We start from the raw sequence: 25,824 nt of genomic DNA, 5'->3' as shown, positions 1-25,824 counted from the left end.
GCGCCTCCCGAGTAAGCCAATTGAACCGCGCGCCCCCATTGAACCCCCGCGGGAATAGAGAATTGGGTAGCGGGGGGCGGGGCCAGCGCGGGAGCGCGCGCACGCAGGCGGGGCCGCCGCGAGGGGCGGGGCCTGGAGGGTGGGGCCGGGAGAGGGCGGGACTCTGGAGACCTGTTGAACGCAGGTGTCAGTGCCCTGACTGGCCCTGGGGTGGCGGGCGTGTGCGCATGCTCCGTGCGGGGTTGGGCTCCAGTTCCCGGAGCACCCCGGCGCGGTGACGGCTGTTGGGGTGTCTGTAGGGTGTCGGTGTGAGGCGGAGCGGGGTCAGCGCGAGGTAGCTCTGTGGGAGTGGAAGGCCCGGGTTCGCTACCTGGACCGCACGCTCCCGGCGCCCGGAGGAGGCAGAGCTCCCGGTGAGTCTCCCAAACTGTAGTGGTGGGTGGGGACCCGACCCGCCTCCCTCGGGGCCTCTCCGGGAGCTATGGTGTCTGGATGGGGACCCGACCCGCTTCCCTCCGAGTCTCCCCGAGAGCCATTGTCTGGATGGGGACCCCGACCCGGCTCCCTCCGGGCCTCCCCGGGAGCTGTAGTGTCTGAGTGGGGACCCCCGACCCGCCTCCCACCGGGCCTCCCGGGGAGCTACTGTCTGGATGGGGGACCCCGTCCCGCCTCCCTCGGGGTCTCCCCGGGAGCTATGGTGTCTGGATGGGGACCCGACCCGCCTCCCTCCGGGCCTCCTCGGGAGCCACTGTCTGGATGGGGACCCCGACCCGCCTCCCTCCGGGCCTCCCGGGCACCTTCACGCCCAGCCCTCAGCGCCCCTCGCAGCCCTGCGTCTCTCCGCCCCCGACCTTGGGGGGCAGCAGGTGCCGGGCTGCAAGGTTCGGGGTCCCTGAGACCCGCAGCCGCCTCCAGCCGCGTCCTGGCTCCGGAGCCGAGGCCTCTGGCCGGGCCGGAGGGCCCGGTGGTGGCCGCGGGGCCCGCGGGCGGGAACGGGGCCGACTCTGGAATCCAGCTGCGGTTCCCCGGGGCGTGTGGGGCTGGGGACCCGGCGCGTCCTTGTCCTCGGCGCCCGCCCAGCCTCTCGCGGCGCACAGCCCTTCCCAGCGGCCCCGGGCGCCTAGGGCCCCTCCGGTGAGAGAAGGGGCTGCCTTCCCGTGATCATGGGATCGGTGGTTTTCTTGGTGGTGGCAGACAGGTATAAAGTTAATGTTTAGCGTCCAAATAGCTGCGCGTGGGGCAGAGAACCGAGCAGGAAGTGCTCGCTCTGGTGTGAGCTCTGCAGCCTGAGGTTTTGTTAACCCACTACAAGATTTGCTTGTTTGTTAAAGCAGAGCCTAACTAGTGCTCACCGCGTGTTCCTTCTGCAAGCCCATCTCTGTTAGGCAGCAAAGTTTCCTAAATGTTTCCTTGCCTAAGGAGGAAAAAAAAGTTATACATACTTATACTCTTCAAGGAAATTTTCTAGGCTGCTGTGAAGTCTTGCTAATATTCACTTTTTTAAAGGAATAGTCAAACTTTTGGTTAAATTGACACATACTTGTTAGGTTTGTTTTCTATTCTTTTCAGTTTCTCTTTTAAGATTTTATTTAAGTTGTTACTATAAAGGAGGTATAAAAGGAGGTAAAATAAATCAAATAATGAGTACATATAGTTTTTTGGAAAATGTCACCCCTTCTTTCATTGGCTCCTAGTTTTTCCCCCTCTTTTTACTTTCTTGATGGTGGTTAGGCAAAGATTCCTCCATCTTATTAAAAAAGAAATTTAAAAAGGAAAAGATGAGGAAAACTTACTCTGCAAAAAGTAACATATGACTTATTTACTGTGGTCATAGAATTCTAAATAGAGTCACTGTAGGTAGGAGTTAGGAAAAAGTGTATGGTTTTAATTTTGCATTTTAGAGGCCTTTCAAGAGAGCTCACTTGGACAATTTGTTTAGATTTGTAATTACTGGTTATAAATTACAAAGGTGACTTATTTGAAGTTGTTCATAAGTCAAACTAACCGGCAATGTGAAACTGCAGATTGCAAACAATTCATGTAACTTGACACTGATAATCAGCTCATTAATATTATTTTTTCTAAAAGATGAAAAAGTAAATTTTTGTTGACAGAGACACTGAAGATTGAAACCTTGGGCTTCACACTTGGTAGGAAAACAGTTATGCCTTTAGCCCTGTAAAAGTAATTTTTAAAAGGTTTGCTACTTCAGTAGTATGACACACTTTCCTACCTATTCTTTCCAGCATTTCCAGGATTTCAGTGTGTACTGTGATTCAAGATCTTTCATATTGTTTAGTGTCAAATATTTATTTTATGCTGTCAAGAAATGGTGTTAATGCTATAAGTTTTAGAAGTTTTAGTAAGATAAAACCAAAAATGAGATTTTTAGCCTACTTTAAGTTTATATACATGTTTGTTTGCCTTGGAGAAAGTACTGGGCTGAAGGATTGTTGCTTGACTTTGCAAAAATATATTTGATCTTTATAAAGTAGGAAATTAAGCTACTTGAAAAGACGTTTAATTATTAAAATTCATAGCAGCTCTTTGTTATTTGACACTTGTAGTATATTTTAACATTATAGAGTCAAAAGACAACTTACAGTAACTGGAAAGCTTATGTGGCATTTGAGTACATTGGGTGAGGTGTAACATTTTTGCTCATGAGTTCTTGTGTGTGTGTGTGCCTGTGCCAGTGCCAGTTCTGGGCCTTGAACTCAGATCTTGGGCACTCATTGTCCCTGAGCATTTTTGCTAAAGGTCACTACCCTACCACTTGAGCCATTGCTCTACTTCTAGCTTTGTAGTAATTTATTGGAGATAAGAGTCTCATGGTCAGCTCTGGCTGGCCTTGAATCAGTAGCCTCAGAGCTCAGCCTCTTGAGGTCTAGAATCTGGCCAGGATTACAGGTGTGAGCCTCAGCACCTGGCTTAGGAGTTCTTGTTTTAAGCAAGGAGCTGTGCTGGTCTATGTCATTTTTGAAGAGCGAGGTAGAAATTAGTGATGATACAAATGTCACATTAGTATATTACAAATTTCATATTAAAGAAATGCCTTTAGAAAATGCTACTATACACATTATAGGAGCAAGAAATAGACACAACAGATAAAATCCTTAGGTTTTATTTATTTCTACAGATAAAACCACTTAATGGTAATTTAAAGTTTAATTTTAACCTTGGGGAGCAAGTTTGGATGAGTTTTTTTTTATGAATAGTAGGAACATTACAGATAATATATACACAAACTATTTAGCCAAAAAATATTTGTACTGTTTTCTTTCTAAGTTAATTCATCTCTTCTATCAGTTCTTTGGCTGAAAGTCCCTGGTTTAGCTAAGAATTTAACTGATTAATTAAATTTTTGAGACAGGATCTCTCTGTGTAGCCCAGGTTGACCTAAAACTTGGACTACTTGTGCTTTGGCCTTTCAGGTATTGTTGAGGTTATACATATTTTCTGTATGATATTGGATTTACTTTCTTAAAAAAAAATCCTATTACTTTTAGCCATCGAAAAATACTACTCAGAAGTAGTATTATTAGGCCACCAAATAATGTCCATGACATGGTTACAAACCTTTGTAGCTGATTAAAGAGTTTTTGCTTTACATGATACTGTAGAAAAGCTTCAACTTTCATACTTATTTTTCAGAAAATAAAGATTTGTGCAGCATAATTCTCACTTGACTCAAATCAGTCTGAGGTATTTTTAAAGTATTTCGAAGATAAGTACACTAGTCTTCTATTTGACTATATTGATTTGGGGAAAAAAAGCTTTATGAAATACTGATTAGTTGGAAGTTTTTTACTTTTTTGTTTGTTTCTGGTCTAGCACATTTATTTAATAAACATTTCTTGGCCTACTGTTGTAGGCTAATGAGTGCTTAGGCACTAGATTTTAAAACTAATAAAATGATGTTTAAGTAGTCACAAATAAAAATTTGTTCTTTTTGCAAGCCTTAGCTTTAGCATTTCTCAACCTCTCCCAAGCACATTGAGTTCTCAAGAGTAAAATTGTGGGGTTTTTTTTTTTAATATCTTCCACTTTGCAAGTTTCTACTTCTCTTCGCATTCCTCTTTCACGTTCTCAGTTAGACCACAACAGCAAAGGACAGTATGTTACTTCATTCTTATGTTACCCATTTACTTTGTGCATCCCTTTGTTAGAGATTTATACTATGTTGCTGTAATTGGAAGGCAAAATAAGAAGGGAATTTGAAGGTGATGACATGAGAGCTATTATGTTAAGCTTGGGAAGAATACTGCAGAGACAAAGATGGTAAAGTGAGTCTGACAGCATCTTCAGGAACCCAATTCATGAACCCATCTAGGTGCATTTGGGGATTCGAGTTATTTATAACTGATGGATCATCATGTTATTCTATGAATGAAATTGCCGCTAAGTAGGTTTGTAGTGGTTTTCCTGTACACTTATAAGATAACGTCATAAACAGGATTATTGAACTCGACCTGAGCACTCTTTCTAAGCTTTTGCGCTCAAGGCTAGTGCTCTACTAATTTGAGCCACAGTGCCACTTCTGATTTTCTGGTGGTTAGTTGGAAATATGAATCTCACAGACTAACTTGCCCTGGCTGGCTTTGAACCATATCCCTCAGATCTTAGCCTCCCAAGTATCTAGGATCACAGGCATGAACCACTGGCATCTGGCTTTTTACTTCTAAGTCTTTGTATTTGTTGAGTCATTTTACATAGGAGGTAGATTGTATTGATTGTACACTTAGTATATTTGGAGTATTTCTTTTGAGTATTTTTATGTGGTTTCTGACTATAGCCCTGTGAACCTTTGTTATGTAGACTTTTTATTACAAGTGATAAAACTGACATACTTTTAATGATTCAATGGTTGACTTAATGTTGTTGATGGGACTTGATCAAAGGAGGAATTAATTTATAGAATTAATTTAGGAATTAATTTTAGAATTAGCATAGAATTAGTATAGAATCTTGAGGTTAGTATCAGACTGTGGATTCCATCTTTGTCAAGAACTCATCCTTTGAGCATCAGATAGTTTTTGCTTTGGCTTTTTTCAAACTCCTTGGCTAGCATCATAAACTTACCCTTTTCCTGACAGTTCTTTTACACTTGGTGACCAGGTTGTTTAAGCCCTTATGAGATTTTTCTCCAGATACATTACCACCATATATTCTTGGTATAAAGTTCCTACTTATCCATGTGGTACTGGCACTAACCTGCCTGGCGGCAGGAAATTGTTCTATACCTACAGTTCCTGCCTAGATCATTTTTTGTTAGTAGTACTGCTTTCAGAGGACTTGTTTAAGATTTCACCTCAGTTTCTGAGCTTCTTTCAGTAAATATTGAATATGTATACTTACCCTGGGTTATGGACTTTTTCAGATGCTTGGGATTTGCATTACATTCTCAGGGAATTGAGGGAAAACAAATTAAACAAGAAATATAGTAGCAAGTCAATTATATAGTGTATTTGAAGATAAACAGAGCCAAGAAGAAGAGAAAAAGGGGAGCAAAGTTGGGAGAGATGGGATGGGGTGGAGATCATGGTGGTTTGCAGTTTCAGATAAACATAGGCTACATTTAGAAGGTGAGTTTTTAGCAAAGTAATCATGAAGGCGGAGGGAGGGCAAAGCCATGTAAGTTTCAGGAAGTTATATTTTTAGGCAAAAGAATACCGGTGCAAAGGCCATGAGAGCAGGAGCTTGTGTGGTGTGTATTCAGGAATGGGGGCCATGGTGGCAGGAATGGAGAAAGCCAAAGGTCAGAAAGTTGGAAGTGAAGTTAGGGGTCAGGATTCTGGGCAGATAGTGTAAGGCTGTGATAGTGTGAATGTGATTCTCTAAAATTTATATGCTTGTACTCCTCAATGCCTTCGTCTTGAGAGGTGAGGTGGGGCTTTGGAGAGGTGCTGGGTGATCAGGTCTTAAAGGCAAAGCTCTTACAAATAGGTGTCTTTATCAGTGAAGCTAGAGGAGGTGCATATACCTCCTTTTGCTATTTGAGGCTGCTTCAAGAAGATTCCACCTGTGATGCAGAAAGTGAACCCTCTCCAGACACCTTTATTTTGGACCTCCTAGACTCCAGAACTATGAGCAGTAAACCTCTGTTACTTACAAGGTATTTGTTACAGTGTCTTGGCCCTTCTAGGTCTAAGGCAAGAGTCTTTCAGCTTTCATAGTCTCTTTAAAAAAAAAATAATCTGAATGTTGTAAGGATCCATTGCAGAATTTTAAGCAGAGGAACATTATGATTTAATTTTAGAGGGATCTTCTTAACCCTACAACCCTAGGAGATGTGTAGGACTAAGACCTCCCCCCCCCCATGAAAAGTTGTACTTGAATGAAAAACTTGTACTTGAGTATTGATAGTTACTTTAGTTATAATAACCCCCACTTGGAAGCAACTCAAATACACTGCTGGTAAATGGGCAAACTAATTTTGGTGAAACCACTCAAGAGTAATAAAACTAAATGAAGGGTGGCCTATATATATATATATATATATATATATAGAGAGAGAGAGAGAGAGAGAGAGAGATAGAGATAGATAAATATAGATAGATCTCAACTGATATACTTTGGATATAAACTCAAAAGTATTATCCCAAATAAAATAAGATTGTAGAGTTTCATTTTGTTTAAAATTCCAGAAGAGTTGAAATGGTAGGAACAGAAAACGAATCAGCATTTTCTGGGAGTTCTATTTGTAATATCACTACAAATTTAACAATGTAAAAGAAAACCCATCTACTATTTTCAATTTAGTAGGTCAGAAATCCAGATGGGCTCAACTCAGACCCTGGCCTGGTTCCCACAAGGCTGAAGTCAAGGTCAAATGGACTGGCCTCTGCCCTGGATGGTGGCCAAGAGAAGTACCTGCTTGCACAGCATGTGCACCGTTGGCAGATTTGTTCTTTTGTAGGACTCAGACCCCTGCTTCTTTGTAGTCTGCTATCCAAAGTCTCTTCTCTGATCCAAAAGGCCACCCACCTTTCTTCTCACGAGCCCCTTCTCCGTCTTTAAAGCAGCTGCGGCACATCACGGATTTCTCATCCTGCGAAAGTGCAGACTTTCCTTGCCACCAGCCTGAGAGAAGAGATCTCTGCTTTTAAGGGCTCACATGATTTCAATAGATCCAGCTAAATAATCCATGTATCTTTTTTATTCTTTGGAGGTATTGGGATTTGAATTCAGAGTCTTATACTTTTTTTTTTTTTTTTTTTTTTTTTGCCAGTCCTGGGCCTTGGACTCAGGGCCTGAGCACTGTCTCTGGCTTCTTTTTGCTCAAGGCTAGCACTCTGCCACTTGAGCCGCAGCACCACTTCTGGCCATTTTCTATATATGTGGTGCTGGGGAATTGAACCGAGGGTTTCATGTATGGGAGGCAGGCGCTCTTGCCACTAGGCCATATCCCCAGCCCTATACTTTTTTGTTCAAGGCTAGTTAGTGCTCTATCACTTGGAGCCACAGTGCCACTTCCGGTTTTTTAGTGGTTAATTGAAGATAAGATTCTCACACTTTACTGCCTGGGCTGGCTTTGAACCATGATCCTCAGATCTCAGCCTCCTGGGTAGCTAGGATTACAGGGGTGAGCCACCAACACCTGGCCACACAGATACTTTTTGCCCAAGCTAGCCTCAAACCACATTCCATCCCATCTCTAGCTCCTGAGTAGATGGGATTTCAGGAATGAAGCACTGTACCCAACCTACTTTCGCTATCTTAATTTCAACTTTAATTTGGTCATATTTGCAGGTTCCAAGCAGTTGAGTGTGAAAGCTGGGGCTCAAGGTGGGTGCAATTTTAGAATTCCACCGATGATCTTGGGTGAAGGTTCTCAGGGTGATGGAAATGATTGCTCGTGGTCATGATTATATGACTGTAGCTTTGTCAGAACATTGATCACTGCATTGGGATGGTTTGTTGAGCACAGTGTACACTTCAGCAAAACCGGTTAATTGTAAAGAAGTGAATATAAAAGTACCAATTGAGAAAACAACTCAAAACTAATAACATCCTAAATGTCATTTTATCAACTTAGGTTGGTAAAAGGAGGAAGGGGTGGGTGCCTGTGGCTCACATCTGTACTCCGAGCTACTCAGGAGCCTGAGATCTGAGGATCACCAGCAGAAAAGTCCCAGTAAGACTTTTATCTCTAACCATTCAAAGAAACTTGAAGTGGTGCTGTAGCTCAAGTGGTAGAGCGCTAGCCTTGAGCACAAAGAGTCTCAGGGACAGGGAGCACAGAACAGCTAGCGCCTAACAGCTAGTGCCTAGCCCCTGACAAGCCCTACAACCAACAAAGAAAGAGAGAGCAAGGGGGGAGGGACTTAATTGCTATCCTACTTCTAGACTTTTTCTTAGGGTTAGATTCCCTCTGGTCTGTTTTCCTTTCTGCTACTAGAAAGGAGATCATAAAACTGAAGATCATAAAGTTGGATGCTCTGAGCCACTTCAGCCCTATTAAATACTGTAGCATTTGTGCAAATTGTGGAAGACTGTGGATTCAGTGTGTTTATTTATCTGACTTTGTTGTGCTGTCACATAAAATAACTACAAAAAAATACTGCCTTTTGGCTCTAGTGTAATTGTCATTATCATAACCCTGGTTTAACTGATTTTCTTTTATCCTTCTTTCTGTTTTCATCTATCCTTTGGTTGGTTATCTTTCTATGTGTTTGTGATTTGGAAACATTTTGTCCAGCCCCAGTCATAATCCTGGCAAAGATGTCAAGATGAACTTGTTTATTTGGATGTCAACTAAGTGTCTTTTGGATGTTGTGTAGAAGCTGAGACATTCTGTGCTGGCTCTGTTTGCCAAAGCAAAACTCATTCTCCTCTTTAAGTTGGTGCAGCCTTCCTCTTTTGGTCCAGGCAGAAACCTGGGAAGTTTCTTCTCTGTCTCTCAGGCCTGCTGACTTTATTTCTGAAAGAGGCCTGCCATCCTATTCTGATAGCCCCACTCCCCTGCAGGGAAGGCCACTTGTTCATACCCTTCACCTGCACATACTCCCCTCAGAGAGCCCACTGTAATACTGGGATTGTTGCCAATTGGATGCAGAGAGAGTGTTAGTATGCTTTAAATTTGGAATCTTTCGAGGTTCAAATGTGTGGTTTTTTTAGCTGTGTATTTGTCTCCATTGAATAGTTGATTGGTAGTTAGACTACCTGTTTCTTGTAAACCGTAATCTTCAAGAGTTCCCTATATATTCTAAATATTTCTCATTTGCAGTTGGTTGCAGTTATGTAGCAACCTCATCTCATTTCCTTTGTGGGGGAGGGAGAAGTAGGCCTCTTGTTTATTTGTTTATTTTTGTCCTGTGAGTTGTACTTCCTTTTTCTTCAGTCATTTGTTTTGTGTTACATTCAAAACTTGAAATTTTCCTCTAAGTAGTGCTTTAGAAGCCTCTTCTAAGTTTTAATGTGTATTGCTTTGCTGTTGAGTTCTGTATATTTAAAAACTTTTCTTAATTTTTTATTCAATCAGAATTTTTTTGCTTGCTTCTAATTTATGGTTTGTATGCTACTGTTTGATAGTGAAGTTATTGAGATTTGCACTGTGGTTTTCACTTGATTTTTTTGCATTTGTTATAGGCATGTTCTGAACTTATACAAATATACATACATATGTTAATAATCAATGTTATATTCTGTTATATTATATTTTTATTTATTATAGCTTCTCTACAAACTTACAACTTAATATTCACTTTGTCAATTTAATTCTGATTAAAATTGCAATGTTACATTTCTCTAAGTTTATACCTTCCTGGTGTATCTTTGGTGTGTATGTAATACCAGGATTGGAACTCAGGTCCTCCAAGCACTCTACCACTTGAGTCACACTCCATACCCCAAGCCCTCTGGTATGTCTTTTACTTTTATATTTGTGAATGTGCATGTGTGTGTAGGTTACTCACATGTTACACATGTACCCATGTTATAGTGGTATTTTGCTTTGTTAGCATAGGCTTTTTACCTTCTATTTTGACTACCCAGTTCCATTTCAGGTACATATGTAACTGCTCAGGTGCCCATATGAAGAGAATGTTTTCACATATCTGTCCTTTTATGTGAATAGGATGATACTAAACTTCACTATTTTGCCTTTGTTACTCAAAAGGGTTGTTGTGATTTCCTTTGACGCAGTCTTGAGGTCTCTGGTGATTCACTGTGCAAGCTAGCTTTGCCCTGACACAGCTGCAGGCTCTTTAGTTCATGGGTGTTTACCATGCCTTTCTCCTCTGACATCTAACCTAATGCCTAAATGTACTGAACCTATGAGCAGATGTTCTCACTGGAAGCTTGTGAATGCTGACAGATACCCTGCCATACTTCTCAGGTCCCTGTCCACTTTAACCCTACACCAAGTTAGCCATTCTCTCCATAACCCTGTCAGAGAGAAGAGAGGTTTGAATGTTTAGTCCAGACGAGAACAGAAGCATTTATTACTTCCAGACCTGGAGGGAGGGGACAGAGAGATGGTACAGGAACAAGAGGCAAGGCAAGCACACTCAATCCATAGGTGGTGAGCAAGATGGAGCAAGGGTCTGAAGTCTTGAGCTTTTACTCAGCTTCTGGGTGTTACCTAGGGGCCTTCTCTGCCGGGGGCAGTGGGCAGTGGGCGCCTTCTCTGCCGGGGGCAGGGGGTGGTGGGTGCCTCTCTGCTGGGAGCAGGGGATATGGGTTCAGAGCCATCATGCTGTGGCCCTGAGATCGCTGCAGCCTGTGTGCACAGCACATTCAGCGTGGTTGGGTCTTCAGTGTGAATCAAGTTACACATCCACCACCAGAGGTGACCACTGGGAAGCAATTTTGTAAGATAGTAATCTGGATCAACCAATTGAGAACTAAGAGCACAACACTGTCCAGTGTCACCATGCCCCGCTTTTAATGAGAAAATGTCCAACTTACATTGAAAATGAAGTCAGAGGCAACTTCAAATCTAAAATGTTCACAACAAGCACCTTAGGGTGAAGGTGTTTATGACCCATAGGCATTCACATTGTTTCCTTTACTATTCACTGCACTACCTAATGTTGCTCAATAAAAATAGCACTTTATTTTGGAGGAATAGATTCTCAGGATGGGGCTTGAGGGTTGAAGTGTGTTTATGTTTTTAATTTGAACAGTTATTGCCAGGTTTATATGACTGGAAAATGTAACAGTGGTATAGACTTTGTTTTGTTTTTTGCAATAAAAGAAAGCACCTTTATCCTGATTGTCCACTGACAGTATTCCTTGTTGTATGGAGTGCAAAGTAAGTCCTGACTAGTGCAGCACACAGCCTCCGTCCTCTGGGGTGGGATCCCTGAAGCCTCTCCCACCTGCCAGGTTTGCTGGTTCTGTAGGAGGACTCAGGATTCAGTGTGTGGTTGTACCTCGTGGTAGGATTTATTATGATGAAAGCTAAACCGGCAAACACAACATGAGCTGATGGAGCCATTCAGGGTACACTCAGTGTTCTGGCAGCAAACACAAGACGGCTAGAAACTGTCTGCCAGGGAGCTTGGCAGAGACCCAGGCCCAGCATCAGTACTGCAGAGAGGCCACAGAGGCATGCTTGGCTAGGGAAGTACCAAGCCTGCAAGCTTCCGGAAGGAAAGCAGGTACTGGGGGTAAATCACAGTGCTGTACAGTCAGTCTCCCACACGCCTGCTAGCTTAGGCTTTCCTTTTCAATCTAATTCACAAACCATATAGTTTCCCCATATAAAGGATACATTTCAGTGGTTTTTAAGTATATTCTCAGAAACATACATTCATTGCTAAGGTTTTAGAACCGTATCACCTCAGAAAGAAACTTTGTGCCATTTAGCTATAGCTCACCTTCCCAACCCTTCAGCCCCCACTTCATTCCTAAACAACCACTAATGTGGTTGTACTGTCTGGCTCTGGATATGTCATGTGAATGGAATCATATAATAGGTGGTCTTTTGTGACTACCTTTCACTTTGCATGTTTTCATTGTTCATGCATGGTATGCCATAAATCAGAACTTTGTTCCTTCTTATGTCTGAATAATGATCCATTATGTGAACACACATACATACAGCATTTTATTCATCAGTTGCTAGGCATTTGGGCTGTTTTCACCTTTGGGTATTATGAATAATGCTGTGTTAGCTATTTTGTGCACACCCTCCCAAATACTTATTAAACGAATAAGTATAGAATTCTACTCATCATTATTCTTTTCATCATGTTATTCTTTTGATACACTGGTATATTGTATGCTAGTGTTTTATTTATAATATTTTACATCTATAATCATGTCACGTTGGTCAGAGGCTTATCACCTTTTGATATTAAGGTTATGTTAGCTTCATGAGATGATGTGAGGTTGCTTTGTATTTTATTTTCCCTTGTAGCCTGCAGTAATTCAGCATCTGGAAGGAACAGTTCTTAGATAAAATTGGACTTAAAGTCGACCTGTTCCAGACACCATGTTCAATGAGAGGCTTCTATCTCCCTGCCTTGCCAGCTATTTTCAGTTGTACACTTTTTCTTGGGTTACTGTTGGTTGTTTGTTAGGAAATTATCTATTCTTTTAGATTTTTGATATTTTTTCTGTAAGATTTTAGTGGTACTCTTTGACAGTTGTGGTTGCTCTATATATGAACCTTCTCTTTTATTAGTACCATTCCTTTTTCTTTTTTGTTTCTTCATCTGGCTTGTGAAGGTTTTGTTTGTTGTCCTTAGCTTGTGAAAAATTTAGTTTTATTCTCTCTCCATCTCAGTTAAAGTTCCACAGATTTTGTCCTTGCCTTCCTCTATGTTTGAATGCTTTAAATATATTTTGTTTGCTCTGGCTTTTTCAGTCTAATTCTGGGAAATTTTCAGTCCTTTCTGGAAGTAGGGTTTTTTTTTTTTTCTATTTCATCCAAGCTTCTTAGCTTTTAGCCTTTCAGCTTTGTGTTTTCTATGTCTGTTTCTTTTTAATGTTTCATAGGAGATTCTCTTGACCTGAACTTAGTGCTCACTAATGTTTTCTTCCTTTTTATTCAGTTTGCTAGTTAAGTCAACAATGGACTTTTTTATTTTAGCAGTTATTGAAAAATTCTCTCTATATTAATTTGGAAGATGATGGTTATTTTAAATTCATCTGTTCTTCACTCTTCTTGTTTCCTGTGTCACACGTTCACTTCCACTTCATTGTCGGGCTTACTACTCTCCACATGTCTCGTTATGCTTTTCCTGGAAGACCATGTTATGAACTAGTCATGTTTACCTGAGGAGAAGGGTGAGAGTCCACACTCTGACGTGTGTGTCAGCTGCTGATCTCAAGGACTGGGGTGTGGTGGTGGTGGAGGTGGTGGTGGTGGTAGGTTTTGAATTGAGATGATGATATTTAAGAGCTGGTTCTGAAATGGCATTTCTGTTGCTCTACCTAGAGGCAGGATGTTCTGCAGGTCATTCTCCATGTAACAGGGCCGGGACAGGCCACAAAGGGGCCTGTTCAGTTCACCGGTTCTTGGTAGCACTTGCCAGAACCTCCAGAGTTTCCAGATCTGTTTCCTGGTAGGTGCAGATTCTCTGAGATGGAAAAAGGTACAACCAGAAAGGTCTTTCCTGATCTCCCAATCTCATGGCTGCTGTTTCCCTCCTCCTTTGAGAAGCCATCAATTTGCATGTTCCCAGAGTTCCTCCCTGCTTCTTATTCGATACTTTTATTTTATATAATCTCCAGGGTGTGGTGGGAGGGAAGGAATCAGGAACATAATATTGTTTAATTATCAGTTTGTGTCTATGTCCCTCACCAAACTAAGCTCCTAAAAGGTAGGAGTTGATTCTTTGAAAGAAAATCATTAAAAAAAAATCTTTACAAGGGTTCACAAGCCCCTGTGTCATCTGTTTCTTTCATCCACTCCCCTCATTGTCAGCCTTTTTCTGCCACTTCTTCACTATAGCAAATTGGTCCAACATCACTGTATTGGAATTCCTCCCCTTGGGTGTTTTTTTTTTGTTGTTGTTGTTCTTGGTTTGTTTGTTTTTTAATCTCCTTCAGATCCTGTTGTAGGTTTAACCTTTACTATCTTATATAATAGTGCAAGCGGTCCTGGTTTGTATACTTCCCATCTCACTTTCTTACTGTTTTCACTAGGTCTTAGCATATGCTCTTGTAGTGCTCTCTGTAATTTAATAGGGTGCCATCATATGTGACATTGTCTGGTTTTCTTAATTATGTTAGAACCAGACTGTGGTATCAAAAGTGTTTGTTGAATAGAAAAAAAATGCAGGAAGGAGCCAGGCATTAGTAGCTCTTGCCTGTATTCTCAGTAGCTCAGGAAGGTGTGATATGGAGGATTATGGTTTGAGACCAGTTTGGGCAGAGAGTTAATGGGACCTCATCTCAACCAACAGCTTGGTCTGGTGGCACATGCCTGTCATCCTCGCTATGACATGTCCAGGCCAGCCAGGCAAATATTGAGAACCTATCTCAAAAATAAGCAGAGCCATGGGCTGGGAATGTGGCTTAATGGTAGAGTGCTTGCCTAGCAAGCATGAAGCTCTAAGATTGACCCCTGAGTACCACATAAACAGAAAAAGCTAGAAGTAGCACTGTGGCTCAAGTGGTAGGGTACTAGCCTTGAGCAAAAGAAGCTCAGGGACAGTACCCAGGTCATGAGTTCAAGCCCCAGGACTGGCATAAAAGCAAGAGAGAGAGAGAGAGAGAAAAAAAAAAGAGAAGAAAAGAAGAGAAAAAAGAAAGCAGAGCAGAGAGCCAGAGGTTTAGCTCAGGCGCCTAGCAATAGTGAAGCCCTGAGGTCAGGACTTAGTACTGAAAAACTAAGCAACAAAAATACAGGAGTGATATTCAGTTTATTTAGCAATACCTTGTTATTACTTAATACTTGATTATAGTTAATTTAGCAGTTTAACATTTAAAGGTTTATTAAATTGTGCACATGCATTTATAACAAGAAGGAAATTAAGTTTACTAAGATTTTTTTTTTACAAAAGCTTTTTTTCCATTGTTATTCTTGTCAGTTTATGTAAAAATCAGACCTTGGAAATATGATTTTGTGTAGAGGATACATAATAATACAGAGTGTACATATGCAATTGTTTAATAAAGCAATTTAATGTTGACATATAGTGAATGCCACCTGAGATCTAATTTGGTTGTATTTGTTTTACAGAATATTTTTCCAATGATACCATTCTTTGAACATTGCAGACTTGGGTTAGATAGTGATTAATGTCATAACATTTAAAAAATCTAAATGATGAAATAATATGTCCATTTTCCTATTTCAGGATCTAATCTTTTTATAATGCATTTTAATTCTGTATTAAATATTTGTGTTCAGGTAATAGAATAGGAATGTTCTTGATCAGTTTTAATTTTTATTTAAACATTTCTTTTCTTTTTTGTAGATTTGCTTTGAGGTCACATTGATATGAATTGTGGAGTCACCTGATAGCGTCACCTGGGAAAGACACACTTCTTTCTTATTAAAAAACCAGAAGGAAAGGAAATGCCCTGAGGAATCATGCCAAATGATCAATCTACATATTTTTGTATTATTAATATATATTTTAACCAATCAAGACCTATGACTTGTACATGAAAGAAAACAATTGGTTTACCAGTGTTATTTTTAGCAGTTTTTAAAAGACTACTACATTACTGTGTAGAAATCTCCTCTAAGATTTAACGTATAAAAATTTGAAAGGCCTTGGTTTTGGTGTGTGGCTTCAACATTTACTTGTTCTATTTTCTACTTGCCAAAGTCTTCCAAAATTTTAACACTAAGAAAGTTATGGACTTGGAAACTTTCATTCCTGCAATAGACTGCAGTGAATTTCAGTGGACAATTCAAGACATCATCCATTTCATCCTCCAAAATATCACATAAGCACAGAATTCTTAGTTTTAATGTGAACAAAGTTTCTTTAGAATGGCTTGGGTGAAATTCTTACGGAAACCAGGTGGCAATCTTGGAAAAGCTTATCCAGCTGGAAGTATGCTGTCGCTGGCCCCTACCAAAGGCTTATTAAATGAACCAGGGCAGAACAGCTGCTTTCTTAATAGTGCGGTGCAGGTGAGAACCTAACTACTACTGCTATCTCAAAGTATGTTTCTATAACTTTTAACTTAAGACAAAGGTCTTTTGTGTCAAGGCTAGTGCTCTACCACTTTAGACACAGCTCCACATCTGGCTTTTTGTGGTAAATTGGAAATAAGAGCCTCATGGACTTTTCTGCCTAGGCTGGCTTCAAACTGTGATCCTCACATCTCAGCCTCTTCAGTAGCTACGATTATCCAGTGCCTTGATCTAAAATGACTTCTTTTTTTTTTTTTTTTTTTTGGCCAGTCCTGGGGCTTGGACTCAGGGCCTGAGCACTGTCCCTGGCTTCCTTTTTGCTCAAGGCTAGCACTCTGCCACTTGAGCCACAGCGCCTCTTCTGGCCGTTTTCTAGATATGTGGTGCTGGAGAATCGAACCCAGGGCTTCATGTATACGAGGCAAGCTCTCTTGCCACTAGGCCATATTCCCAGCCCCTAAAATGACTTCTTAATATCACTTTTAATGGTAACAAACATATTTTGGCTGGATGTTTTGGTTTTTATAATAAGTAAAAATGAAGTTTTTCAACAGCCTGATGCATTGCTATAATGTAAAAACCTTATTTAAAATGTTTACTAAATTAAGAATATATTTTTTAAAATGTGAACTGTCTTTGGTTTTGTTTACATGTCCCTCCACTGAAATCCAGTGTCTATCTCAATAGGCATGGTGAGGAAGAAAGAAACTACTTCGATTGAAATAAGGATGCAGAATATTTTAATCTTAGTACTCAATCCCTTTACTTCCCGCTGTATGCCTCAGGTCACATCTGGAATAATCATTGGACAATCATTATTTTGGAAAATTGAAGATTAATCCTTTGGATTCAATCTGGGTTGAAATTTTTTTAGTTAACAATTGTGTATTAAGCTACTTTTCTGTCTTAGTCTTTTTTGGTATAATATGGCTTTTCTGTATCAGTTCCAATCTTTAACCTCCTAAAAACTGACAGTAGGCAGAACTATTACTTCGTTTATTAATAAATAAACATGACTAGAGTATGTCAAGTGCTCAGACATCTGATTCAGACTCTGTTCTCAGTTGTCCTCTCCTTGGGGCAGGTAGGACTTGACAAGTGGTATTGAAAAGCAGTGATTCTACTTTACTATAGCATCCTTGAGTTAGTATTCTGTTAGTATTGAGTTAGTATTCTGGCCTGGCCAGAGAAAAGTACTTACTGATTGACATTGGATATAAGGAAACAGCCAATGCCCAAACCCAGAATTAAAATGTTTTTGAGTGAACCAAGTAATTAGAAAGGCTTTTCTCATATCAGGGCTTTTCCACTCTTACGTTTTTCCCTGGTTTTCTGTCTTTTTCTTTAGCTCCTATAATATTGTATTTAGATAGTTCAGAGAGAAAAAAACATGTTATAACATAAGTTAATCCTGAATAAGGAAGGTATATTGCACATTTCATGGGCTTCTCCAGAAGATGGTACCCATCTCTCTCCTTCAGTTAGCTCCGCCTTGCCTGCTTAGCACCCTCTGCTTTAGCATTCCTTTTCTGGCCTCATTCTGATGAGCTGCTTTAGCTTGGTATTTCTGAAAAGAAAATCTGTGTTTCATTTGAGGTTTTGAAAGACTTTCACATAATAAAAGGGCCTCCTAACTATTTTTGTTTGTTTTTAGTTTGTCTTATTTTAAAAGAAAGCATTCTTTTTTTTTTTTTTTGCCAGCCCTGGGGCTTGAACTCAGGGCCTGAGCACTGTCCCTGGCTTCTTTTTGCTCAAGGCTAGCACTCTGCCACTTGAGCCACAGTGCCACTTCTGGTTTTTTCTATATATGTGGTACTGAGGAATTGAACCCAGGCTTCATGTATATGAAGCAAGCACTCTTGCCACTACGCCATATTCCCAGCCCCAGAAAGAATTATTTCTATTCTTTGTTTTTCTGTATGTAATATTTCTAACTCTGGCACCTTTTAGGAGTTTCTTCTGATCACTGGTTTAAAGTGATGTAATTGGGATTCATCTTGACATATTTTTCTTCATTTCTCTTGTGTTTGGGTTAAATGAGCATGTTGTATCTTAGTTGGTAATTTTCATCACATTTGTCAACTCTTGACTATTATTCCTTGAAGTAATTACATAATGTGTCACTTCCTCTAGAGGACTCCAGTTAGGTGCATAGTTTCATGGCTGTTTGCAATTGTCCAAAGCTCACTGATGCCCTCTTCATCTTGCCTGGGTCTTGTTTCCATTCCATTTTGGGTGGTTTCTGTTATTATGTCTTCAGGTTTGTAGGTCTCTTTTTTAATGTCTAAGCTGCTTTTTTTTTTTAAGAGCTTAGACTGTAGTCTTCATCTTTAGTTTGATAGGAGTCCTAACATCTTTTTCATGTCTCTACTAAATAGGTTCAGTCTTACTTCTGGCTTCTAAAGTATATGAAATACAGTCACAGTAATTGTTTTCTTGTACTTGAATACTATGTTTCCGTTTATCTAGTATTTGTCCAGTTCTTGGGCTTGAGCTCAGTGCTTAAATCTGCTCCTCTTGCTTATTCTGCTCCTGTTCTCCCACTTGAGCCACACCTTTTGCCCTGCTTTTTGCTGATTATTTTGGAGATGAGGTCTTGTAGACTTCTTCATATCAGGATCCTCCTGAGTAGCTAATACAGGCATGAGATGCTCATGCCCAGAGCCCATTAGCTCCTATACATTTTGGTTGAGTTTCCATTTTGGACTTTTTTCTTTTCTGCATTATAGACTATGTTTTCTTTTCCTTTAATGCCTGGTAGTTTTGTAATCATTATAAATCAAATTTTGCCTTGTGCTCATAATATTTTTGTATTCTTAAAAATAATTGTGAACTTTATTGTGGGATAGGGTCAATTTATTTGGAAATAACTTAGTCATTTTACTTGCCAGCTCTACTGGGCAGTAATAAGAGTAATATTATTAAAATTAGCTTATCTTTTCGGAGCCTTCTTCAAGCTTTCTATGCTGGCTATTGGACATAGGCGTTACCTTAGGCCTCTGTGAGCTCTGGGTACTGTGTACTGCCATCCTTCTGAATGTTTCTTGTGGGTCTAGGGTAATTTCCTCACAGTACTTACTGGAGGGCTCTGTGCAGGTCTGTGGCATTGGGTCTGGGTAGCTCTGTCCCCTGCAGGGCTCAGCTGCCAGCTCCCACAGCTTTGGGGTGTCTAATGGCCCCCATGTGAAGATGTCTGTCTAATATGACTTTCAAAACCAAGCCTTACTGACAAAACTATTTAAGCAGACTTTCTGTCAGAAAATGACACCATTTTAAAAATTCAGAGTATCAGTGTTAATATGAAATTTGGTTAATTATTTTTAAAAACTGAGAATCATGAAGAACCTCCGTGAAAGCTATGGCTCAGAGTGGTGTTAGGGATGAGAGACAGAGAAATGGGCTCTGCTGGTGGGGTGAGTACCAGCATGAGGGGACTGAATTAAGGAGGTCAGGGAATGAGGATGGTATTGCAGCAATAGAGGGTTTATATTATGAAATAGAACAAGGACACAAATCAAAATTGTTTTAGAAAGAGAGGAAGTGGGGGAGGGGCAATGATAAGAGAGGTGAGAGTAATTACAGTACATTGTATACATGAGTAGAAATGTTGTAGTGAAATTCCCAGCTCCTTTTATAACTACTGTATGCTAATTTGTAAATGCTGAGAAATAAATTGTAAAATACATCTTGTAAGAAATTATATATTTCAGAAACAGACATTATTAAAATAGTACAGGCTTAATTATGTCAGAAAAATGAATTTATTTGCCATTTCACATTACTTAATTTTAGTTCCTTTTTGTATTATGTGAACTAAGGAATGTTACCAAAGGTTTGTATTCCATTACCTAAGGCATATGAATATGTGTGTTTTAGAGGTCTCATCAAACACTTTGTGTACACACCAAAAAGCATTAGGCTGGGGTGTTGTCACATGCCTGTAGTTCCCGCTATTGGGGAATTAGAGACAAATGCAGTTTGAAGCTAGCCTAGGTAGAAAGTTACTGAGACCCCATCAACAGACTGGAAGTCTTGGACCATGCTAGTGATCCCAGCTACCCAGAAGGCATAGGTAGAGGTGTTAGAGTTCAGCCACAGACAGAAAAATGAGACTTATTCAAAAAATAACCAAGGCTAAAATGGCCTGGGGATATGACTCAGTTGGTAGTGCTCTGGCCCAGCAAGTACTAAGCCCTGACTTTGAACCCAGTAGTACCAAAGAAATAGGGAAACTTATTCATTTTGTTGAGATTCTAATTGAATTTCAATGTGCAAATAATGAAAAAGAAATAAATGTTCCTGAAAATGAATTACTGTAACAAATACCTGAAGTTTTGTTTTTTATATAGGTAGTAAAATATACTCAACCATTTTTAATGAAATAGGTTAAGTATTATAAGTAGAATTATTATTTTGTCATAGGGATTTACACTATTATGTTGAAAAGGCACTGTTCAATAATATACAGAGAAGTTTTCTAAAAATCACAAAATAATTTCCTGTACTTCAGTCCAGTGTAACTTAAAATGTCTCGTAGTCAGGAAAAGAAATTAGAGTTGCATTTGAAAGACTTCACTAACCTCATAAACAGATTATAGAATTCTTTCTAAGCTTTTGTCTGGTGAGAACATATTCAATTACATTGGTTTGACAAATCAATGTGGTGTTTAATTCTCTGAGTTAGGAACAAAGTTGTATTTAATAAACATTTAGTGGGTTCTTACGATGTACTGTGTGAACATTATATAGCTCGTAAATTTAATCTTTTCACAAATCTAAGAGGTAGGCATCTGTGTTATCCTTAGTTTGTTAAGGAAACAGGTTCAGAGATTACTGTGCCCAAGTCAGCCTGAGCACAGGTACACAGCAAAGCCCGAGGTGGAGATGCTGGCTCTTGGCGACCTTCAGAACTTGTTCCTAATATCAACTGTGGTGTTCTTTCGGTGTCCTTCATTTTCTCATCTTCTTCATCAATGTAGTGTTTCATGATATGCAAGGGAGTTATTAAACAGTACCAAGTTCTTTGCAAAACACTGAGTCATTAGTGATAAGCAAGTGATCTCATTATGCTTTAAGGAAAAACAACTTTCAAAGGGAAGTTCTGAAAGGACTTTTAGTTGTTAAGTGGTTGAAAAAGTAAGGAACATGAAAATCATTTCATTTTCATTAACCTTTTGCTAGAGTCTTGTTTTGAGTTGGGAGAGGTAAGCAGTCCTAAATGTAGTTCCTAAGTGATATTATTTGAGGAAGTGACTAAAAGTTAGAGGGGAAACTTTGCAGTCTTACTGGCTTATTGTAATAATAGCTTGGGTTTGTTTTGTACCAATTATGTGCCAGGCCCTGCTCTAAACACTTTATATATTATCATATTTTATTTAATCTTCACAAGAAGTCTTGAAGCAGATATTATTATTGTGCTAGTATGGAGTATTTAAGTTTTACAGTTGCTGTTCAGTAACTTCCACGTTTTTGTCTGCTTGGCATCTGTCTTTTGTAGCAGTTAAAGGATAATTGTAGTAAATGTGTTCAGAGAATTCCTCAGCTGCTGCTTACCATGACACACCCCTTTTACCACACATTTTTTTCTCATTCAGTTTACCGTGACCACACACGTCTGGCCACCCTTTCCTCCTGCCACAATGAGCTGACCTCTCTTTGGTATACCCAAGCTTTAAAGTCTAATTATATTTCCTTCCTAGACTTCAACTTGTTCCAAGTATTACAATCACTTCCTCTTTCAAGTCTCTGCCAAGTCTTCTATTTAGTATCCCCTGGTTCCTGTTCATAGTAGATCCGTAACTGAGGATTTAGATGCTTCTTGCTCTAGCCTGGCTTATTTATTTATTTATTTTTTTGGCCAGTCCTGGAGTTTGAACTCAGGGCCTGAGCACTGTCCCTGGCTTCTTTGTGCTCAAGGCTAGCACTCTGCCACTTGAGCCACAGCGCCACTTCTGGCCGTTTATATGTGGTGCTGAGGAATCGAACCTAGGGCTTCATGTATGAGAGGCAAGCACTCTAGCCACTAGGCCGTATTCTCAGCCCCCTGGCTTAGTTTTTCATGTGAGTCAACATGAATGTCTTCTGAATCCACCTTTGATACATATATAACACATTTGTAGTAGTTTTTACATGCAGATACATTATATATATATGATTATGCACATTTCAAAGTTACTAACATTTGTAGTTTTTAAAATGTCTTAAATCTGCCATTTAGCACAGCGAGGAAATTTTAATTGTTTCTTTGTCCTTCACACGTGTTTCTTAGGTTTTGTGGCAATTGGATATATTCAGACGAAGCCTGCGAGTTCTGACTGGACATGTGTGTCAGGGAGATGCCTGCATATTCTGTGCATTGAAGGTAACTTCTTTAATGGTTATCAATTACCAATTGTTTCTCCCAAATTTTACTTTTCCAATTGATGTATCTGGTCCATTTTTTTTTGCAATTATACTTTATCATCAAGTGATTTATTGTTTTGAAGATGAATTTTTGTTTGTTTAAACTCAGGGCATTCTGTTCTCACTTAGCTTGCTCACTCATGGTTGATGCTCTTCTACTTGAGCCACACCTCTAGCCTAGGGTTTTTCTTTCTTTTTTTTTTTTTTTTTGCTGGTTGTTGTGGAGATGGAATCTCCAGGACTTTTCTGCCCCAGCTGGTTTCAAAAGGCAATCCTCCGGTTCTCAGCTTCATCAGGTGCTAGGATTACAGGTATGACCCACTGGTGCCTGACTAAAGGTGAATTCTTTAAATACATGTTCAGATTTGTGTTTACTTTCCACTTAGGTGTAAGAAAGGTGAAAAATTAATATCTGACTATTAATATTTAACATGAACATTTAACATTTAAATTAACAATTAAAATAATTGTTTATCATTTTGACAAATGATTTTTAGCTACCACTAGTCTGGGTGCTGCTGTCATATCTGATGAGCAGACTTGATAAGAGTCTCTGCCCTTCAAAGCTCAGGAGGCTGAGCCAGGTGGCTTTCAAGTTCAAGGCCAAGTTGGGCTGCATAGTAAGACTTGTCTCAAAGAAAGGAAAACACTCCCTGTTTTCAAGGAGCTTGGATTCTTACTGAGAAGACAGTAAAGCAAGGAGATGATCATGTGATCATGGCTGGGGGTGAAAAGTAAATCAGGGAAAATGAGCAGGGAGTGTTAAGCAGCCAGAAAATCCTGGCTGAGAAAACATGAGCTAAGGGGCCTTGTGGTAGGAGCGTTTCCCAGGATCTGAGCTTGGATTACAAGACTGTAATCCTAGCACCTTTGAAGGCTGAAGCAGGAGATCAGCCTGGGCTACATACAAATTCTAGGCCAGCCAAGCTTCACAGTGTTATTCTGTTTAAGAAAAAAGTCTCCCAGTAGACCCAGGCAGATGTAGCTGCAACAGTTAACACAACATGTTCAAGGAATACCAAATAAATCCTGTCTCTCACAAAGCAGCTTTGTGAGCAGGGGAGGTAGTTCTGAGGGATGAGCTCAGAGGTATGGCAAGGGCCTTCCAAGGGGTTTAAAGCATGTGTGCAGAATGTTTTACATTCTTCCTCTCCAGGGTAACTCCTGAACATGGTGAGCCTCAGCAGCTGACTTCTGCCACACAGAATGTGCCAGAACTGATTCTGCAGGATACCTGAGGTTGGGTTGATTAGCAAAGGTGATAGAGCCCTTGATACTCCGTCTCTTGTGATTATTCTTGGAATGCAGCTAGCATGCTTGGAAGAAGCCAAGCAGCCATGTGGAAAGGCCACATGTATCCTGCACACAGCACCGATGAAGTCTCAGCCAATAGCCAACTGCTAGCCACCTTCACAGAACTCTAGGTCCCAGCATCAGAGGGTTCCTATTGATGACAGAGCAAAGAGCCCTTTTGCTACATTTCAGATTCCTGAGCAAATCAGGAACTATATTTTGAGGTGATTAGTTCCAGAGCAGTTAATAACTGGGACAGGAGTTCAGACTGTGAGGGCCTTCTAGGCCTTGATGAAATCTTGGCTCTTTCTCTGAGTAATTTAGGAAGTTTAAAGCTTGTTTAAAGGAGTGACATTATCACTTTGAGCTAGATCCTTTTCACAGCTGAGATGTGCATAAATAAAGGGAAACAAAGACCAAAAGGGAGTTTTGTATGTATTAGCCATTCACTTTCATTCAAGAATTTAAGGTTTTGTTAACATATTTAAAATTGAATTTTAAAAGTTTGCTATTATTGAGGTTTGGACTCTGCTACTTGAGCCACCTCTAGCACATAACATTTTATATGTAGACATTTGTATTCTTTTATATTCTTAATATACGTACCTATACTTAGGAAAATAGCAAAAAATATTTACATGCCTTTTTATGTTCCTGAAAACGTTGTTTGCATAAGCCAACAAAACACATTTTATAATCTCCTTTTCAAACATGGTACAATAGTACTATTGTTAGAGGATGAAGAGTAAACCTGGATCAAATTGTAGTATCATATTTTATTTACCACACAGGAAATTGGGAGTGTTTTGTCCGATTGTAAAAATCAGAATCGCTCAGTGTTTCATTCCAGCTGTCTCACAACACTTCACAATGATCTTTCTGCCCGCTGTTTTCCCTCTGCCTTTGTCCCTGCTTTCTCCCCACCAACAAACAAACAAAAACAAAAACACCTTTCACAACTATGCATTCATTGCACATTAGCCAATCTGGTCTTTTTTCTTAGAGCTGGCTCCCATCTCTAAGTCTTTCCACTGGTCCTTTTGTCTGAAAAGCTTCCAGCTGTCCTCAGGCTGACACCCTTGTTTCTTTTGTGCTTGCCTTCATCAGCCAGGCCTTCCCTCACTACTCTAGATAAAAGGAAAACCATCCTGTGGCATTCCTCACCCCATCTCACTGCCTTACTTTTCTCTTGATTGCAGTTCTTTATGTTGATCTTACATATCTTAGTACATTCTACAATCTACTTATTTATTTCTTGGCTACTGTAATTACATCGTAAGGCCCATACACTCAGGGGCATGTGTTCTCTAGGACTAATCTGTACCTGACAGAGAATACTCTTGAGCAAAGAAAATACTAAGCAAGGTAAAAAATACGAGAAACAGTCTCATATCAGATTAGTAGCTTAAACTTCACCTGGAAAATTAAACATCTAAAGAAGAGATGAAATCTGAGGATTACTTGTTCATCTTTTAGTATTTGTACTTTAAGCTAGTACAGTGAGTAAACTAATTATTGTTTTGGGTAATACCAACTGGCACTTTTGTGTTTTAATTTCTTGTATGTCTTACAAATTATATGTTTGTGCCAGTACTGGGGCTTGAGTTCAGGGCCTGTCTTGCTTGGATTTTTCGCTTAAGACTAGTGCTCTACTACTTGAGTCACACCTCAACTTCAGGCTTTTTGCTGGTTTGGAGCTAAGAGTCTCTGCCCTGGCCTGGCTTCCTCAGATCTCAGGTGTTTCAGTAGCTCAGATTATGTGAGCCACTGAGGCCCAGCAATCTTATGGGTTCGGTGGCTGGCGGGGGGGGGGGGGGTTATCATTGAACATCTTTGTTACCTACTTCCTTTCCCATGTGATGTTTGTCTTTAAACTGGAACTTACTAGAAAGTATCTTCAGAAGGAAAATAGAAAGCAGATTCATACTACAGTTTCATTCTCAAATGTTGATTTAGTGATTTCTTAGGCCTAGAGTAGAAGTGAGGAAAATTGCTAAGAGGGAGGATGGGCTTTTCTTAAAAATTTAAAAGTAATCATTAGCTCTTCTTGACAAAATGTGCATTTGCATTTTTTCTAAAGC

The 25,824-nt window shown here is 40.0% G+C and overlaps 1 protein-coding gene across 3 annotated transcripts in view; it reads left to right on the top strand.

The window, feature by feature from the left end:
- Nucleotides 1-200: 200 nt before the first annotated feature.
- Nucleotides 201-25,824, top strand: part of Usp53 (ubiquitin specific peptidase 53) — a 60,872-nt gene continuing 35,248 nt past the window's right edge. The window contains exons 1-3 of one of the 3 annotated variants that reach the window (XM_048333785.1): nt 201-413; nt 15,378-16,045; nt 22,317-22,409. In XM_048333785.1, coding sequence (XP_048189742.1) covers nt 15,902-16,045; nt 22,317-22,409 — 237 coding nt within the window. In that variant the 5' untranslated portion in view covers nt 201-413; nt 15,378-15,901. The remainder of the gene's footprint in view (nt 414-15,377; nt 16,046-22,316; nt 22,410-25,824) is intronic. The other 2 variants (XM_048333784.1, XM_048333786.1) reach the window with 2 other exon arrangements.

The sequence above is a fragment of the Perognathus longimembris genome, chromosome 24 (assembly GCF_023159225.1).
Source record: "Perognathus longimembris pacificus isolate PPM17 chromosome 24, ASM2315922v1, whole genome shotgun sequence".
In the NCBI taxonomy this organism is placed as follows: domain Eukaryota; kingdom Metazoa; phylum Chordata; class Mammalia; order Rodentia; family Heteromyidae; genus Perognathus; species Perognathus longimembris.
The sequence above is the reverse complement of the archived record's forward strand: the minus strand, read 5'-3'. Positions and strand labels throughout refer to the sequence as shown.